Source organism: Mobula birostris, chromosome 11, assembly GCF_030028105.1.
Source record: "Mobula birostris isolate sMobBir1 chromosome 11, sMobBir1.hap1, whole genome shotgun sequence".
NCBI lineage: Eukaryota > Metazoa > Chordata > Chondrichthyes > Myliobatiformes > Myliobatidae > Mobula > Mobula birostris.
Window position 1 is genome coordinate 16,041,114 of NC_092380.1, and position 19,059 is coordinate 16,060,172.

The 19,059-nt window shown below is 40.0% G+C and overlaps 1 protein-coding gene across 1 annotated transcript in view; it reads right to left on the reverse strand.

The window, feature by feature from the left end:
* Positions 1-19,059, reverse strand: part of LOC140204865 (sterol regulatory element-binding protein 2-like) — a 65,015-nt gene that overhangs the window by 10,775 nt on the left and 35,181 nt on the right. Inside the window, exons 10-16 of the mRNA XM_072271745.1 lie at positions 18,624-18,885; positions 16,673-16,839; positions 14,412-14,580; positions 12,493-12,586; positions 7,488-7,597; positions 6,657-6,789; positions 3,058-3,226 (exon numbers count right to left, since the gene is read on the reverse strand). Coding sequence (XP_072127846.1) covers positions 3,058-3,226; positions 6,657-6,789; positions 7,488-7,597; positions 12,493-12,586; positions 14,412-14,580; positions 16,673-16,839; positions 18,624-18,885 — 1,104 coding nt within the window. The remainder of the gene's footprint in view (positions 1-3,057; positions 3,227-6,656; positions 6,790-7,487; positions 7,598-12,492; positions 12,587-14,411; positions 14,581-16,672; positions 16,840-18,623; positions 18,886-19,059) is intronic.

The following is a 19,059-nucleotide window of genomic DNA, read 5'->3' on the forward strand; positions in this document are numbered from 1 at the left end:
CCAACCCAGGTTTTAATGGCAAACTGAAAAGACTGAATGGCATGGAATTAAGTGGGTTTCATTTTCTGCTGTCTAAAATATAGGGATACTAACAAAATGAAGCACCACATGCAGAACTACAGCAAGAATTCATAATTAATTGATTTTTAATTATCTAATTATACAGAAAACTAACATATTGTTCCTCCTCTTTTGATTCATTTTATTTTAATAATGTCATCAGCAATTTAAAAATTGAGAATATGAATTCTGAACATAAACTGGACAGAAGTAGTACCATCAATCTGAGGCCTTTGATCCAAATCATTGACTCTGTTTCTCATTCCACAGATGTTGTTTGACCAGCTGAGTGCTTTATAAAATTTGTAATTTTATTTCTTAAAACAGAAACATGTTGAATGAAGCCAAGTCCAGCTCAATCACATTAAACATGATTGGAATGCAGGACAACAAAGATAACCCCTTGCTTTCCCTCCCTTCTGCAAACCCTCTCATGCATCTCTGTATGATGAGCTCATAGCATTCTCACGGAGACCATCCAGTCAGTTGCATCTGCCACCTCTCTTCTTTCCTCCTTGCCACCAGGTTTAACTATGATTTCCTGCAGCCCAACTTACACACTGTTCTCTACTTTCTCCATCTTTGAGAACTGCCCCAATTCAATCTTCACCAACTTTCTTTTCTAACTGCCATGTTTGCTCATATTCTTAAAAGTTCTCTTTTCCCTGATAACTTTCTATCTTCCTTCAAATCTAACTTCTCCATACCTCCAGTGATTACTGAGGTAAAATCAACTAGCATCATAATTCCCTAATACTAAATTAGTATTGCTATATACAAAACACAATTTGGGATATACAGCATTGAAATTTGCTTAGACTTTTGAAGGAAGAACCATAAAAAGATCCTTTGAAATTTTATCTGTGTAGTGCAGATTTTATTTGCCTCTGAAAAGTTGAGAGAGGAAGGAGTGGATAAAAGTATGGCTTCACAACATCCACTGTAAATTAGTGATCTCTAAGGTATAAATGACCAAAATCAGCAATACAGGTTAAAATGACATGAAGGAACAAACCAATCACTTGAGTTAATTTCTAGAAACAAAGCAATGAGAAGCAAAGATGTTATTTAGATTTGTTACAAATATTGATTTCCACATTACAAAAAAATCCAAGTGTTTGGGAAAGTACAGAACAGATTTACAAATGTGATCGCAGAACTTAATTAGCAAGGAAGACTGAACATTTTGGGGCCCCAGTCCACAGAAGTAGGCTGGACTGGTCGAGTTTGGACAGTGTAGGCAGAGAAGATACAAACATCTGATCCCCTATGCTAGTACTGCCATTTAATAAAACCATTTCTGAATCTAAAGATAACTTCAATTTCAACTTGATGGAGAGAACAATGTTGGAGATGATCACCAATATGAAGAATTTAGTAGAAGGTATTTTTCTTTCTCTCTCTCTCTCTATTTCTCTTTCTTTCTTTCTATTTATTTATTTATTGAGATACAGCAAGGAATTGGCCCCTCCTGCCCTTCAGCCACTCTGCCCAACATTCCCTTGATTTAACCCTAACCTAATCACAGGACAATTTACAATGACCAATTAATCTACCAACCGACACGTCTTTGGACTGTGGGAGGAAACCAGAGCACCCGGAGGAAACCCACACGGTCACAGGGAAAACGTACAAACTCCTTACAGGCAGCGGCGGGAATTGAACCCAGGCTGGTTGCACTGTAAAGCGTTGTGCTAACCACTACACCACTGTGCCGCTCCCAAGCTTTCTTTAACAGTGGTAGGAACGTGGGACTCACTACACCCTATGAAATGAAAATCTATAACACAGATACATTCGATGAAAACTTAGATAAGCACCAGAGATGGGGCTGACTCATAGTGAGCATATAGCAGTCGTGTAAAATCACCTGTTTCCTTTGACAAAGGCTAGGTGTTGCTTTAAGATGTCAGCGGCATATTGAAAAGATCCTGCACGTTGGCCTGATGTTATAGTCATAAGATAGCATGGAAACAGACCCTTTGCTCTAACTGGCCCATGCCGACCATAGCATCCTGTCTGCAATCCCAGTTGCCTGTGTTCATCCCTTAACCCTCCCAGATTCTCTCCTCCATGCACCAATGCAAATGTCTCTTAACTGTTGTAATTACACCCACCCTTACTACTTCCTTTGGCAGTTTATTCGACCCTTTATATAAAGAAATTACCTCTTGGGTCTCTTTTAAATATCTCCCTTCTTGTCTTACATCTGTGTCCCTTGGCTTTGGGCTCCCCATTCTTGGGGAAAAGACTATGACTGCCCACTTTATCCATGCCCCTCAGGATTTTATAAATTCCTATGAGGTCACCCCCTCACTCTCCCATGCTCCAGGAATAAAGATCTAGCATGGCCAACCTCTCCCTATAACTCAAATGCTCCAGTCCAGGCAACACCATAAATCTCTTCTGCACCTTCTCCAGCTTTACAATGTCTTTCCTACAACAGGGTGACCAAAACTGGCCATTATACTCCAAGTGAAGCTTTATATAACTGCAATGTAATGCCCAAACTCCTACGCTTGATGCCCTGGCTGATGAAGGCCAACATGCTAAATGCCTTCTTCAACGTGGCTGCTTTCAGCAAACTGTGAACTTGCACTCCCAGGTCTCTGTGTTCCACAACTCTCATACAGTGAATGGCAGGGCACTGACAAGTCCTACCAGACTTGTGACAACATTGAAAGGACATGACCAGCCATGAGTTCTAAGACCAGGATTAGTGTAAATCATGTTCACTTCTCGATGCCCAGGGCACACCTCTGTATTGCACTGCAGACACATTGCACAACATCGCTGGCACATGCAATGCAACTACAATGCACCCCAGAGGCCACCATCTCAGTTTTGAAAGACCTGTTCTGCCCTAGATTTACATACAAAAGCAGGTGCCTTTTATGCTATAAAGCTTAAAGCTGCAGCTGGGACATTGCAAACCTACTGCTGAGGTGCAGAAAACCGCTTTGCACAAAGGGATGATATCAATGCACAGCTCTGTACCTTGTGAAGCTTTGTATCCTGGTGTGGTCTAGAGACAGTCAAACTGTTGCAGAGGTATCCACTGGCTCTCTCGCAGTGCAGGAATGTTGTCTGGTGAACATCTCGCTTCCCCAAAAGGGTTGTCTGCATCGCTTTATAGACGTAAAGAATTGCTTTTGGCAGTGGGCTTCTACATTGGGGAAACAAAGAAAAAACAAAATCATACAAGAGAGGAATACCTTAAAATTTTAGTATTTTATTGTAGAGTTGGATTAACTCTCTTGTTGGAGGACAAATCATACACTATTTGTAATTAAAACTTCCCTAGCCCCTGATTTTACATAATGAGTTATTTCCAGAAATTAAGTTTCTAAGCTTTCCCCATAAAGGCATTTAACTCACAGTAATATGATATTGGAAGAATAAATCATCCCTCATGAGACGATATGAGACAGAGGCCACCTGCTCATTAATGCAAATCTCTAACCAGCCAATCATGTGGCAGCAATTCAATGCATAAAGGCATGTGTTCAGTTGTTGTTCAGACCAAGTATCAGAATGAGTAAGAAATATGATCTAAGTGACTTTGACTGTGGAAAAATTGCTGGAGCCAAACCAGGTGGTTTGAGTATATCAGAAACTGCTGATCTCCTGGGATTTTATGCACAACAGTCTCTAGAGCTCACAGAGAATGGTGCGAGAAATGAAAACATCCAGTGAGCGGCAGTTCTGCAGGTGAAAATGCCTTGTTAACGCGAGCCTACGATTACCATGGCTATCTTGACTATAAACCTATCGATTCCCATGGCTATTCCTCTTCTTACCCTGTCCCCTGTAATAGTGCTATCGCCTTTTCTCAGTTCTCTTGTTTCTGCCGTATCTATTTCCAGGATGAAACTTTCCTTTCAAGGACATCAGAGATGTCTTTCTTCTTCAAAGAGACGCAGGTGAGTGAAGCATCAATGGTGGAGGGATTCCCTTCCTCTACCATTGATGATTCCCTCACCTGCATCTCCTCCATTTCCCAGTCATCCGTGCTCACCCCATCCTCCCACCGCTTTAACAGGAATAGAGCTCTTCTTGTCCTTACCTAGCACTCCACGAACCCCCATATCCAACACATCATTTTCCACAACTTCTGCCCTCTTCAATGGGATCTTACCACCAAACATATCTTTGCCTTTCCCCCCACTCTCTGCTTTCCGTAGAGATCGCTCCCTCTGTGATTTCCTTGTCCATTTGTCTCTCCCCACTAATCTCCCTCCTGGCACTTATCCCTGCAAGCACCCTAAGTGTTACACCTGCCCATTTACCTCCTCCCTTATATCCATTCAGGGCCCCAAACTGTCCTTCCAGATGAGGCAACACTTCACCTGCAAATCTATTGGGGTCTGGTGCTGTTGATGCGGCTTCCTCTACATTAGTGAGACTCGTCACAGATTGGGGGACTGCTTTGTCATGCACCTCCGTTCCATCCATCAAATCTCCCGGTGGCCAACCATTTTAATTCCTATACCCACTCCCATTCTGACATGTTGGTCCATGGCCTCCTCTTCTGCCATGATGAGGCCACTCTCAGGTAGAGAAGCAGCACCTCATTTCGTCTAGGTAACTTTCAATCTGATGACACGAATATCTAGTTCTCCTTCTGGTAATTTCTTTTCCCTCCCCCTTCCCGCTTCTTCTATTCCGCACTCTAACCTCTTCTCCTCACCTGCCTATTATCTCTGCCTGGTGCCCCTCCTTCTTCCCTCTTTCCCATAGTCAACTCTCCTATCAGATTAACTTCCTCTCCAGCACTTTACCTTTCCCATCCACCTGGCTCACCTATCACCTTCTAGCTAGTCCTCCTTCCCCTCCCCCGGCCTTTTTATTCTGACGTCTTCTCCCTTCCTCTCTGGTCCTGAAGAAATGTCTCAGCCCAAAATGTCAACTGTTCATTCATTTCCCTAGATGCTGCTTGACCTGCTGAGTTCCTCCAGCATTTTGTATGTGTCGCTCTGGATTTCCAGCATCTGCAGAATTACTTGTGTTGTTAATAGGAGAGGTCAGAGGAGAATGGCTAGACTGGTTCAAGCTGACAGGAAGGCAACAGCAACTCAAATAACCTTGTGATACAACAGTGGTGTGCAGAGAAGCATCTCTGAACGCACAACATGTTGAACCTTGAAGTGGCTGCACTACAGCAACAGAAGACCACGCTGGATTTCACTCCTGTAGCCACTTTATTAGGTACACTCCTCTTTATACTAAAGTGGCCACTGAGTGTAAATGGGTAAATGGTCATGCTCACATTTATGATAAAACTTCTCAGGCTTTGATTTACTTTAAATTTTTTTAGGAAGCAAGTTTCCAATAAGGAACTTGCAAATGACTCAGTTGAGTTCACACTCCGTAACCAGGATCATGAGAGTCAGGATGCATACATTTTCATTCCCATGATCACAGGAAATTAAAGGTTTCAGTTGAATCAGGTTGAATTTTAAAGAGAGAATTCACTTCCTATGATGTTGGACTTCAAAATAAGGAAGTGGCTGGGTAGGAGGAGCCAGACCACTTAGGAGGAATATCAGGACACACTTCTCAAAATCTGGGAATAGCTGCCCCTTGAAACCTTCAGAACTTCCCAACGTGAGAGGAGGACTGAACTTGTCTCACAGCTCCAGTAACCCAGATCGATCAGGACCTCCAGTGCTGTCTATGTGGAGTTTGCACATCTGTGTGACAAGATGGGCTCCCTCCATTACCACCCTGGTGCTGCAGTTACCTCACAAATACCAAAGGTGGTGCCTGGTTCATTGACCGGGGTAAATGGCTTTTGTAAAAAATTCATGGGGAAATTGAATGGCAAACTGGAAGGAATAAGTTTCAGGTGGATCAGTTTTCTTACTGCCTGTTACGCCGCTAGTGTTTAGGGCAGCACTGAAGGTCCTCCATCTCTGGTGGGGTTCAGGGCTTCCTTCATCGTGTCAGTAGCCTCCTCTTGGTTTTCACTACTGTCAGTCATGCAAGTTCTGGGTGGAGAGTCAGGAATACTGTTGCACTCAGATTTAGAAGGATTCTTCATTGCTGTTTCCGTAATAATTTTGTTTTACCAATCAGAGTTGTTAGCCCTCAGCTAAACCCCCGAGCCTGGAAGACCAGTGGACCACTCTTAGTCTGGCCTCTGTCTTTTGACCTGTTTGGCATGGGTGACCCTACCAAGAGCCAAAGCCTGACTCCAGCCAACCTAGCTCTCCGGGTCATTGAAGCACGTAATCCTCCAATCAACCACAAAGTTGTGGTCCTCTTGGAGGACAGATTGGTCAGTGGGGTAATATAACTAATGAGATTGCTCTGAGACTCATTTGATAAATTAAATGGCCTCTGTGTCATAAGAAATATGAGAATAGGAACTGCAGATTAGCAACTGCTTAACTAAATGATGGAATAAGCTTGAGGGTCTCTTTCTGTTCCTGTGCTTTTAAAAAAAATTGATCAAGACTTTTCCTTAAAGTACAACATTTTAAAGCAAACTCAATCTGTACATGCAAGGGGCTTATTTCACTTCCATAATTATATCCTGCTGCTTGAAGTTAAAAACCTTCACTTAATGCGAGAAAAGTGAAATATAGACATACTCAGACATCTGCAGAGATTTGGGTATTCGTTCTACTTCAGTAAACAATCCTTTCGCTGTTGAATCGTCACCCTGAAGCCAGTGTACAGTGAATGCGACAACTGATGTCCACCACTTACTCACAGGATCTGGACCTGGCAAAGTGACATGAATGATTAATTTACAGACACAAACAATTCCTTTTGCTCTTCAAAGATGGTCGCGTTGTTTGGATAAATATTAAAAATATACTTCGAGCTTCTGAGCAAAGCATTCTTTCCATTAATTAACATACTGAAAAATAGCTAACAAAATCATTCAAAATAGTTTCAGAAACCGGTCTTAGTTTTTGCTAACAATTTATCAAATACTGGCTGAGACAAGTATCACAGGGACTCAGGATAAATTAAAGTGAAAGTAACATGTTGCACAAAAAGGTACAGTTGGGACAGAGCTTTGAATTGAATTGACTTCTTATATCGTTCACATACGTGAGGAGTAAAAATCTTTACGTTACGTCTCCATCTAAATGTGCAATCATAGTAATTTATAATAAATAGAAGTCAATGTAAAATAGAGTAACTCAAATTAGCGTGAGTAAATCAGTCTGAGGGCATGGTGGAAGAAGCTGTCCCGGAGCCTGTTGGCCCTGGCTTTAATGCTACGGTACCATTTCCTGGATGGTAGCAGCCGGAACAGTTTGTGGTTGGGGTGAGTCCGGTCTCCAATGATCCTACACACCTCTTTACACACCTGTCCTTGTAAATGTCCTGCCAACTTGAATTCATTTAAAAATTATTGAAGGATATCAATATTAGATCAGTATTGGATCATTTCAAAGCTGAGCTCTCACCTGCAGTATTCCTCAGACTGGATTCAATGGAAAATGCCTGTGTCCAATTACCTGCTGTATCAGCACAAGTTTTAAGTAACTGCAAGTACTCGAAAGCATTGGAGAACTCTCTGTAACAGACAATATATGTTGGTTAATATAATGTAGGTTCTGTCAGTTCAGGAACATCACGATCCCACAAATATATTCTAGCTAGTTTAGGAACAACTAACATTTGTATCAAACAAATTCAGAAATGGCTACAAATGCTTTCAGACCAGGCAGTGGTACTTACATAAAAAAACTATCACCTAAATGGGAAGACAACCGCTCACAACTTCAATTGCACTATGTTGTTTTATTCCCCATAGCCCAGCATTTCAAAGTAGGTTTGTTTTTTCCAAGTTCCAGCTTGTTTTCTTTAAAAAAAATCTGACTATATTTACCAGTTTCCCCAGTGATCCAGACAAAATTCTAATATGGACACATCTTTTTTCTCCAAACATTATTGCAGGGTAGTTCATGATTTTTTACATATTTCAGCAGCAAACTAGGTTGTGATATGACTGACTTACTGTACACCTTTAGGCTTCCCTCCCCACCCAGCTAATACCCAGCCTTTCTGATCTCCAGCATGCCCTGAAGTTACCATGATATTATCACCCTAACCCATTTACTAGTCGTCCCAATCTCCATTTGCATCAGGACATACTTTGGCACGCCCCCCACCCCCCACACCTCCACATTGCAGACTCTCCTGCTTCCTGCTTTCCCAGTCCCTGAGAATGCTCCACTGAACTACTTCCAGAGGCCCAGCACAGGCTACTACTAACCATCACCCCACCCCCTAAATCATCTGGTCTATCCACAGTACACCGACCCCTGCGTCCTCGTGCACATGTCCTGCCATGACACACCGGATTCGAGATAGAGTTATCTCCCAGATAACTTTGCTAGTCCTGTCTCAGGAAATGAGGACCAGCAGCAGCACATTTTCAGATTGGAAAACAGTTTTCTCAGTTGACTAACCAAGAGAGTCAGAATTCAGTGCCCTGTTTCTATAACACTCTAGCGCACCCTAATGGGTGCATTGGAATGTTATCTACTTTGTATAAAATGGGAGGCCATTTGGCCCATACGATCGATGTCAGCTTCCAAGAGAATAATTCTATTACTCCAATTTATCCTCATTTCCCTGTAACCTGCAATCTAATTTCACTCACCTTCCCACTGCAGGAAGATAAATCAGCCATGATTGAATGGCAGAGCAGTTGACAGACCTAATGGCCTAATTCTGCTCCTAGGGCTAATGGTCTTATGGTCATGTACCTACACTGGGGATAACACATAGTAGCCAATCAATCTAAAAGCATGTCTCGGAAGTGGTAAGAAACCCATGAGTCACAGGGAGATTGTGCACACGTCACACAGATGGCAGGATCAAATATGGACTTCTGAGCAATATCACCAACTGCTGTGGCACAATACTCCATCTCTAGATAGCCCCATTCTATTTCTGATGTTACCTCAACCCGTCTGTCACCTGCACTTGTTGTAAATGGTGCCTCTAGCTGCATTTTTTAATCAAAAATAAAAGGACAGAATGATCAGCAGGACACAGAGGAGAAGTTCCTGGTTGAAACCATTGACCCAAAGTTTTGGAGAGAGTGCGAGAGGTGGGGAGAGAGTTTTACAGAGTGACTACATAGAACTGGAGTGCCGTGACTGCAATGACTGAAGTTTTGGTCACTAACAGGTGGTGAAAGTGTTTAAGGTTGAGAAAGATAAATGGTAGTCACAAATAAAGAGTTGAAGAAATGAATGGAAAGAACTGGAAAAAAATATAAACAAACAAGAGAAAATCTGCAGATGCTGGAAATCCAAGCAAAATGCTGGAGGAACTCAGCAGTTATAAACAGACAGGTGGTTTGAACTCACACAAGGATTTGTAGGTTAATCTTACAATGATCTATGTGCTTCTCAAAGGGTATTTCACTGCTACATTCAAAATTATTATTTTACATAGTTATTTCTGTAGCTTATAACTCATCATTTAAAGAAAAAAATCCATATTTAAAATTGGCATTTGCTTTTGTAAGGATAAAAGCATAAACAGTAGCCAAAGTTCACAGTTCAGAGTAAATTTAACACCGAAGTACATATGTATCACCATATACAACCCTGAGATCCAATTTCCAATTATATCAATATTAATTCCAGTTATTCTGATTCATTTTGCTCAGCAGTTACAGTAGGTTGATCATTCATTACCACATATCAAAACAACAATCTCTCGCTCAGTGTCAGCAAAACCAAAGAGCTGATTATTTACTACAGGAGGAAACTGGATGTCCATGAGCCAGTCCTCATCAGGGGAAATTGAAGGTGGAAGGGTCAGTAACGTTACATTCCTTGGCATTATTGTGCCCTAGGACCTGATCGTAAGTACCATTATAAAGAAGGCACAGCAATGGCTCTACTTTCTTAGAAGTTTGCGTAGATTCACCCATTAGGTTCCTGAACCAGTGTGGATAACCTCACTCAACGCTGAACTGATTCCTCAACCTATGGACTCACTTTCAAAGACTCTACAACTCAATGAATTTATTATTTGTTTTTATTTTTGTGCAGTTTGTCTTCTTCTGCACATTGGTTGTTCGTTAGTCTCTGTGTGTAGTTTTTCATTGATTCTATTGTATTTCTTTGTTCTACTGTGAATGTCCACAAGAAAATGAATATAGGGTAGTATACGGTGACATACACATACTGGGATAATAAATTTACTTTGAACATATTACAAGTCCCCATTTGAGAGAAGTGTTTCCAAAAGACGGCAGCAACTGGGAAATTGTATAGTGTCCATTAGTGCTATAAAATTTGAGATATCATGGGTCAATTAGACAAGACCTTGGTAAGACCAGATCTGGAATATTATGTACAAATCGAGTGTGCTTACCTTGGTAAAGGTATACAGGCAATTGAGTGCAGTAAAGTTCAAAGACTGATTCTTGAAAAAGCAGCTTTATTGTATGAGAATTTACGTTGACTGGGCCAGTATATTTCTAGTTTGGAGGAATGAGATGTGATCTCATTGAAATATACTAAAATTCTTACTGAACTCAGCAAGGTAAGATCAGTGTGGTTTCCATGGGCCTGGATGTCTACAAGAAGGAATCACAGTCTCAAAGCAATTTTTTCAACCGATGGATAGTGATTCTATAATTCTTTACCCAATTGGACTGTATAGACTCTGACAATGAATATATTATGCAAAGATTTAACTAGATTAGTGGATATTAAGAAACCAAGTAATATGAGATTAGGCAGGAATAGGATAATTGGGTATGATGTTGAATGGCGTGGGCAAGAGGGGCAGAATGCCTACTCCCCCTTCTATTCTTATGCTGTTACGGATGGATAGAGAATTTGTGGTTTTTTAACAACAAAGATGCAAACTAGATCTTCTACTTAAGATCAGTTGCAACTCAGCTGCTTTACATTTTAAATCATATTTTTTTCTGGTTCCTGAAGTTAGGCAAACCATATTTACATAAACATACCCAAATTAAACTGATGGAAATTTTTCAATTCCTCATTTCAAAATTGGCAAAAGTCTGATTGATTCTACACTGGAATTCTGGATATTCATAAGTAATTTTTGTGAATGAGAATATTTATACTGCAAGTTATTTTCAGACTCATTTTGTTTAAAGTAATTTGCCTTTGTTACCTAAAGCAAAATAATCTTGGGGCAGGACCTGATAATACCAAAATAATCAAAACTAATGTCTTTATTGAATGAATAAATAAATTTAAGAGGAAATTTAAATCCCAAAATGAAAGGCAACATAATTGAAAGAAGTAGGAGTTATGAAGGTTGTTAATGAAATGATTTCTCGATTCCAATCTGAAGGACAATATGCATTTTTTCAGGAGTTTAATCAAACCACAATGGTTTGTTTCTCTCAAGAGAGTTAGTCGAGGAAATTTACTTACAAAACCACAAGATCATTTTTTTTCTGATGATAGCTTCAAGTTAGGACACACACGATGAATCGATTTTCATTACGTATCCCTTTTTGAAATTAGATGGCAGTTTCATTTCAATTACTTAACATGTACTTGGCCTGTCCCCTAAAACCTTCACTAATTTTTATAGATGCACCGTAGAAAGCATTCTTCTAGGGTGCATCACAACCTGGTATGGAAGTCGTCCTGTCCAAGACTGGAAGAAGCTGCAGAAGATCATGAACACAGCCCAGCAAATCACACAAACCAAACTTCCGTCCGTGGACTCACTTTACACCGCACGCTGTCGGAGCAGTGCTGCCAGGATAATCAAGGACACGACCCACCCAGCCAACACACTTTTCCTCCCTCTTCCCTCCGGGAGAAGGCTCAGGAGCTTGAAGACTCATATGGCCAGATTTGGGAACAGCTTCTTTCCAACTGTGATAAGACTGCTGAACGGATCCTGACCCAGATCTGGGCCATACCCTCCAATATCAGGACCTGCCTCTCCATTTTTTTTGCACTACCTTACTTTCCCTTTTCTATTTTCTATTTATGATTTATAATTTAAATTTTTAATATTTACTATCAATTTGTACTCCAGGGAGCGTGAAACGCAGAATCAAATATCGCTGTGCTGATTGTACGTTCTAGTATCAATTGTTTGGTGACAATAAAGCATAATGTATGTAGATGCTAGCAAGTGCAAGCTATCCACTGATGCCTTATTCCATTTGTATAAAAAATCTCTGCCCTATAAAGGACGATTTTTTCCAATGCAATTAAACAATTAGCTTTCTGTAAAACCAACCACTGTTCTAGGAAAAGATGGACTGGTTCATCTACCTCATCCATTCCCAGCCATGTACGTCTGTGAGTTTTTTTGCGTGACTTATGCTTTTGCTCTGCTTGCTGTTTTGAATGTACTATGTACATTTTGCACCTTGGCTGTATCCATGAATGGTCGAACGATAATTAAACTTGATTTGATTTGACATCAGACTAGCGTACATACCCAGCATCCTCAACCTCTGGCTTGACTAGCGAATATACGGCTTTCTCAAGTAAATTTTCACAAAATGCCTGGTTCACTTGGGCTACCGGATCAACTGCAAGAGGAAAGTAAAAAAAAAATTACAATAATAGCTATTTTCATTTCAGGCTCAAGATAGGCACTATGGTGAATTATACAAGCTAGATTTTTTCTTGTATTAAATAACCCATCAACTGATTTGCATTGAACAGGTAACTCAAATGCATGGTTCCAATTGGGGACCTCAACAATGCAGCCTTCAACTTGCATCTCCTTGCATTCCTGCTTCTTTCTTCCTTTAAGCTTCCTCTTTGTGGTACTTCAACCAAATCTTCCGGTGTCAACTTCCATATCTTCTCTGTATCTCAGTGTCACATTTAGGTCAATAACATTCCTACAAAGTTCTTTAAATATTTTGCGTTAAAAAGTGTTTTCAATTTCTGACCGTATATTTATTCTATAATTCAGTCCTTTTTACATGCATTCTAAGCTGCTGTTTACCATAGAAGAGCAAGAAATTGTTCCAGTCTCGGGGGGGGGAAGAAAAACTAGCTATTGGAAATCTGAAATACAAACAGAAAATGCTATGAATAAATCTTCAGAAGGTCAAGAGTATCTGTGGAAGAGTGAACTAGAACTACTGTTTCAAGTTGATGATGTTTCCTCAGAACATTAAATTCTGTTTCCTCTTCCACATATGCTACCTAGCCTACCTAGGATTTCCAGCATTTATCATCTAAAGACAGAGCCTGTGCCTCATTATTAAATATTCTTAAACTAACTTGTTGTTTTTCCTTCCTTTAATCAAAATTTAATTGTTATGGTATTAGTCAGTATACTAATTGGAGAGCATCTCCAATGAGCCAGCCACTAAAGGCTCCCCTTCACTGCTCTGTTTCCTTTCTCCTTTGTATCTTCAAGTTTCCTTAAGCAAGTATGCTTTCACATACCCACTATTTTCTAATACACTGGATTCCAGTTAATTGGAACACATCGGGACCAGTACATTTTGGCCCAATTAAGCAGCTGCTCCAATTAGCTGAAGTTTCATGGAAATAGTTAAAGGTATAAAAAAAGACAAGCTACTATTTAAGTGAGTAACAATTCATGTATTTAAATGAAATACTGAACAAATTAGAACACTACCAATACCTCTACAGTACAATAAAACTGTGTCTTAGTTCCTAATAGTTATCGACGGAGGAATTCATCTGTTGTGTTCTTATGATTGACTCTAAATGAACAATATCAGCACAGACACCTAGATGCAGATAATGGCCTGCCTTCATACAATGTTTTAGATGACTGCATCCTCCAAATCTTTATTTTCATTGTAACATTCAAAATGATTATCGATACCTTCAAATTCTTTATAATTCCTCATTTGTTGAAGTAGTGAAATCGTTCATTTTCACTTCCAGCCATTTCTGGCATTTTCAAGCCTGAATGTTTGAAACCGCAGTGAGCAAAACAGATCCAAATACCTTACTGCTTATTTCTCGCCAAATATCAGTGCCAATAATCACTGCTTTTTTTTTTAAAACACAAACACACACAACAGGTGCTATTTAAAAACTAGATGCACTGTGTAGTGTCTAACGACCACACAAGTTAACGTGACTGACTGTGGGTTAGAAACAGTTTCCTGCCCCAATTAAGTGGCATAGTGTCCTAAATACACAAAGGATCCACAACTATATTTTTAAATTTCATTTTTGTTCTTTTAAGTACTGTCCCAAATACTGGAATCCACTTTTACTGTTCTTGTATTCTGGTGTCTGAACTACATGCAGAAAAAATGACAATTTGCTTACAGAAACTGTGAGCTATCAATAAAAAAGTGCATTCTTTTTAATTCAGAGGAATTGAGGGCAGTGTACTTGGACTTTAGTGTTTCCTACCTGGGTTCCTTGGAGAGCTGAAGAGACTTTCCTTTGCAACTGATTTAAGAGACCAATCACAGTCCACAAAGAAGCGGCGCCCCAGGGGATGGAAAAGCCAGTGATAGGTGCCTGGGTCAGAACTGCACTGGGATTGGCAAACTCGCCGGGCTTGACGCAGGAAATAGCGCTATGAATGTGAAAAATACACAGACCATGAACTTATTTGATTAAATGTGGTTTAGGAAAAAAAAAACATTCAGCTGAAGTAATTTTGCAATACATTTGAAGATTACGAACATTCCCAGGATAATTGCACCCCACTCTGTTGGTAGATGCATGCCATCAATAAGCACTGTTGTAGAATCAGGATTTTAGTGTTGAAGCTGTATCTCACCATTCAAGACTCCTAGGTGGCATTAGAACTCACAAATTCGCCTCTCAGCAATCAACTCTATGCACTTCCTAAGAGGGGAAACATTAGATATTGTGTATTTAGATTTCCAGGAGATGTTTCACAAGGTGGTACATAAAAGACTGGTGTACTAGTTAAGTCATGTTATTGGAAGAAGTGTGTTAATATGGTTTTAATGGAAGCCTGGAATGACACAACTCATGGAGTGTCCCAAGAATCAGTTCTTGGCCCTTAACTACTTACGATTTATATCAACAACCTGGAGGAGGGGACAGATTGCAAGATGTCCAAGTCTACTGCTGACATGAAAGCAGATGGTTAAATGGGGACAGATAAGCCTTGCAACAGCACAGTTTAAGTGAGTGGGCAAAGATTTGGCAAGTGGAGTGGAGAAGAGTGGGGTCACGCACTTCAATTACAGAAAGCCAAAACTACTATTTAAACGGGAAAAAAGATCACAATTGAGTGCAGTACAAAGGGATCTTGTTCTTGTCCCAGAAGTCAGAGGCAGATGTGGTAAGTAGTAAGGAAGGCAATTGGCACATTGGGCCTTTTGCAGTAAGGCTGGGGTTTAGAAACAGGGAAACAGTGTTACAATTATACAGTACTTTGACAAAGCCACATATTTTTGGTTGTCTTATTTAAGAAAGGACTGGAAGGAGTTCAAGAATCATCGGGCTAATTCCTGGAATGAAAGGGTTGCCCAATCATGAGCAAGTAAAGAATTCACATCCAAATTCTTTGTTGTTTAGAAGAATGGAGGATAATCTTATTGAAGCATTAACGATCCTAAGGGGTAACAATAGGAATATGTTGAAATGTTTTCATCAATGGAAGAACCTTCAACAAAGGGACATGGTAACTAGGTAAGGGTCGCCATTTAAAACTGAGATGTGGAAGAATACCTTGTCTCTTTTCCAGAGATCTATGAAGGCTGGATAATTTGGTATACAGCATATTTCATAATGAGAAGGTAGATAATGTTTTAAAGATCAGGCAATTGTGGACTATTGGGAACCAGCACATAAGAGATGGTGAGACGGGACAGATAAATTGAACGCCAGATATCAAGAGGGACCAAGTGGCCTACTTATGTTCATATACACAGTGGCTACTTTTTTTTTTATAGGTACACCTACTCGTTAATATCTAATTAGCCAATCACGCGGCAGCACCTCAACGCACAAAAGCACGGAGCCGTGGTCAAAAAGTTCTGTTGTTGTTCAGACCAAACATCAGAAGAGCCTTTGACTGTGAAATGAATGTTTGTGCAAGAGGTGTTGGTTTGAGTATCTGAGAAACTGCTGATTTCCTACAAGCATTATGCACAACCATCTCTAGAGTTTACAGAGAATGATGTAAAAAAAAACAAAAAAACATCCAACGAGTGGCAGTTCTGTGGGTGAAAATGCCTTGTTAATGAGTGAGGTCAGAGGAGAATGGTCAGGCCGGTTCAAGCTCACAGGAAGGCAACAATAACTCAAATAATCATGTGTTACAACAGTCGAGTGCAGAAGCACATCTCTGACACACAACACATCAAACCTTGAAGTAGACAGACTACACACATACACTCAGTGGCCACTTTATTGGGTACTGTACAGGGGGTACCTAATCAGGTGGCTACTGAGTGCACTTCCTGATATACTCTTGGCTTCAGAAAGGCTCAGGCTTCAGCTTTTTTTTTTAAAACTCCCCCTACACAGATTTTACATATTCTTTAACAGAGTTAAACTCCTTTTGGTTCATTGTATCCATATCCTGGTGGGCCCCCACTTTAAATCTTCATGAAAAGGAGATGCAAAATAATTCATTCTTATAAATTTACCTGTAATAACAAAATGCACAGCACAGGGAATCTACTTACCAGTAGGAAGGAGAATCTGCCACTAAAGTTGCTTTTTAGGCAGATGGCAGCAGTTATATAGATTTCTGCCATGACACTTGGGGGGATTTTCTCCTCTGCACACTCTGCTAGATTAACTGCGGACAGAGCTAGATTGATTGCACTTGCGGGACTTTGCACCAGTTTATCTACATTGCAAGAAAAGAGAGAAAAAAAAAATCCCTTCAATACAATGTTTGTTGCTCTACACTTTGCTAAATTGATTTTACTGCAAAAAAAATTGGGAGATTATTGGTTTCCAGGTAAAGGGTGGCAAAAAACATTCAAGTCTTCCAGAGCATTTGAAATCTGTTACTAACTATTCTGTCCAAACCTTTCATGATTTTAATAATTTTATCATATGGCTTCAGTACCTCCATTTAAAATAATCAATAATATTGCAACCAAAAGGCTGGTGGACTACAGTGGAATTAAGTCATTAAGTGCATTATGACAGTTATGGTATGTTGCATCTGGAGATCATATTGTCCAAAGTCTTTCGGCTGTCAAAAATTAAAGTGCAAATCTTATTGTTACAACCATTTTATTAGATGTTCTTCATATTACATGGTCAGACAGAGTCAGCCTGTACTAGCAAGCAAGTAACAAAGAGAAGAGGCAAGTAACAAAGGACTGGAGACCTCATGTTCTGGTTTGTACTGCTAGTTAGATAATGCAGTATCCTTTGACAAAAAGTCTGTCAACCAAGGTCAGGCTTGCTTAATGCTGCCAAGACATCTCCGGCTCGCAGACAAAGAAACTACACAAGAACATATGCAATTACACTGCAAATTATTGAAAATTTACAAACAGGTGATTATACAAACACATAGGTAACAATAAAGAAAGTTAAACTATAAGAAAAATAACAATTTAAATAGTAAGTTGTCACAGGAAAGCAGCAGCCATCGTCAGGGACCCTCACCACACAGAACATGCTCTCTTCTCACTGCTGTCATCTGGGAGAAGGTACAGGAGCCCCAAGACTGACACCACCAGGTTCAGGAACAGTTGTTACCCCTCAGCCATCAGGGAGAAGGTACAGGAGCCTCAGGACTCAGACCACCAGGTTCAGGAACAGTTATTACCCCTCAGTCATCAGGCTCTTGAACCAAAGGGGATAACTTCACTCAACTTCACTTGCCGCATCACAAATTGTTCCCATAATCTATGGACTCTTTCAAGGACTCTTCATCTCGTTCTCAATGTTTACAGTATTTATTATTATTATTACTTTATTTTCGTATTTGCACAACTTGTTGCCTTCTGCACATTCATTGAATACCAAGTTGGTGTGATCTTTCATTGATTCTATTATGGATTTATTGAGTATGTCCACAGGAAAATGAATCTCAGGGTCGTACATGATGACATATATGTACTTTGATAATAAATTTAATTTGAACTTTGAATTTAGACCCTAATCCAACAGGTATATAGAGAAAGCAAACAGCAATTTTGGTTTCTGATTGGAAGGAATTTGAAGGTAACAATCACAGAAACTGTACGAGTCTATTCTGGATTAAAAACAAAAAAAACGAATTTTAGACCTTACCACAGGGCGTATAGAATAAACAAGTCAGGAAGTAATGAATAAGACTATATAAAATCTTCTCAAGTCTTTGCCTTTTGTCATAGGAAGCATTTTGATGCACTTGTTAAGGTGCAATTCCAGTCACAAGAATAGGCCCTCTGATAAATAAATGAAGACATAAAGGATAATTTGGAAAACTTCAAACAGAACAACTTGATTTGTTTGTCTCAACTATATAGCCCAATTTCTCTGTTGTTATAGAGGCATTTGCAGCAGACATTTTGTGCATTGTAAAATTCTGCAAACAGCAGCATTGCATGCAATCATAAACATTAAACCCCATCTTCCCTTAAGTAATCTGGTCAAATAAATTGAGACATGTTCATCATTTGACAATACCTGTCAGCTGCAGTTGATGGAGTTTATGATATACCAGTGCAGCATCTCGTGCACTCGTCTTGGCTTCTTCTTGAAGCTGTGCCTCTTGCCGAAAACCTCTCGTCCACTTCAGCAGCCAGCGCATAAACACCAGCTTCTGAATGCCATGCCGAATGATATTCCAACATAGGCTACAGGCTAGGTCTAACCGGGAAGCTGGCAGTGCTCGTCCCAGTGCCAATAAACAAGCCTGTAAGTTTCCTGCAGCGGCAATAAAGGCACCCTGTAATGAGAAGTAAATCCTTGACTTAATTATTTTAATGTAAATGTACCTAACATGCATGATATGATCATTAGTGGCATATTCCTGATCAAAGGACTTATTATAACACACAAAAATTGCTGGAGAAACCTAGAAGTCTAACTTCTCCCCTTCCTTTTCAGTCCTGATGAAGGG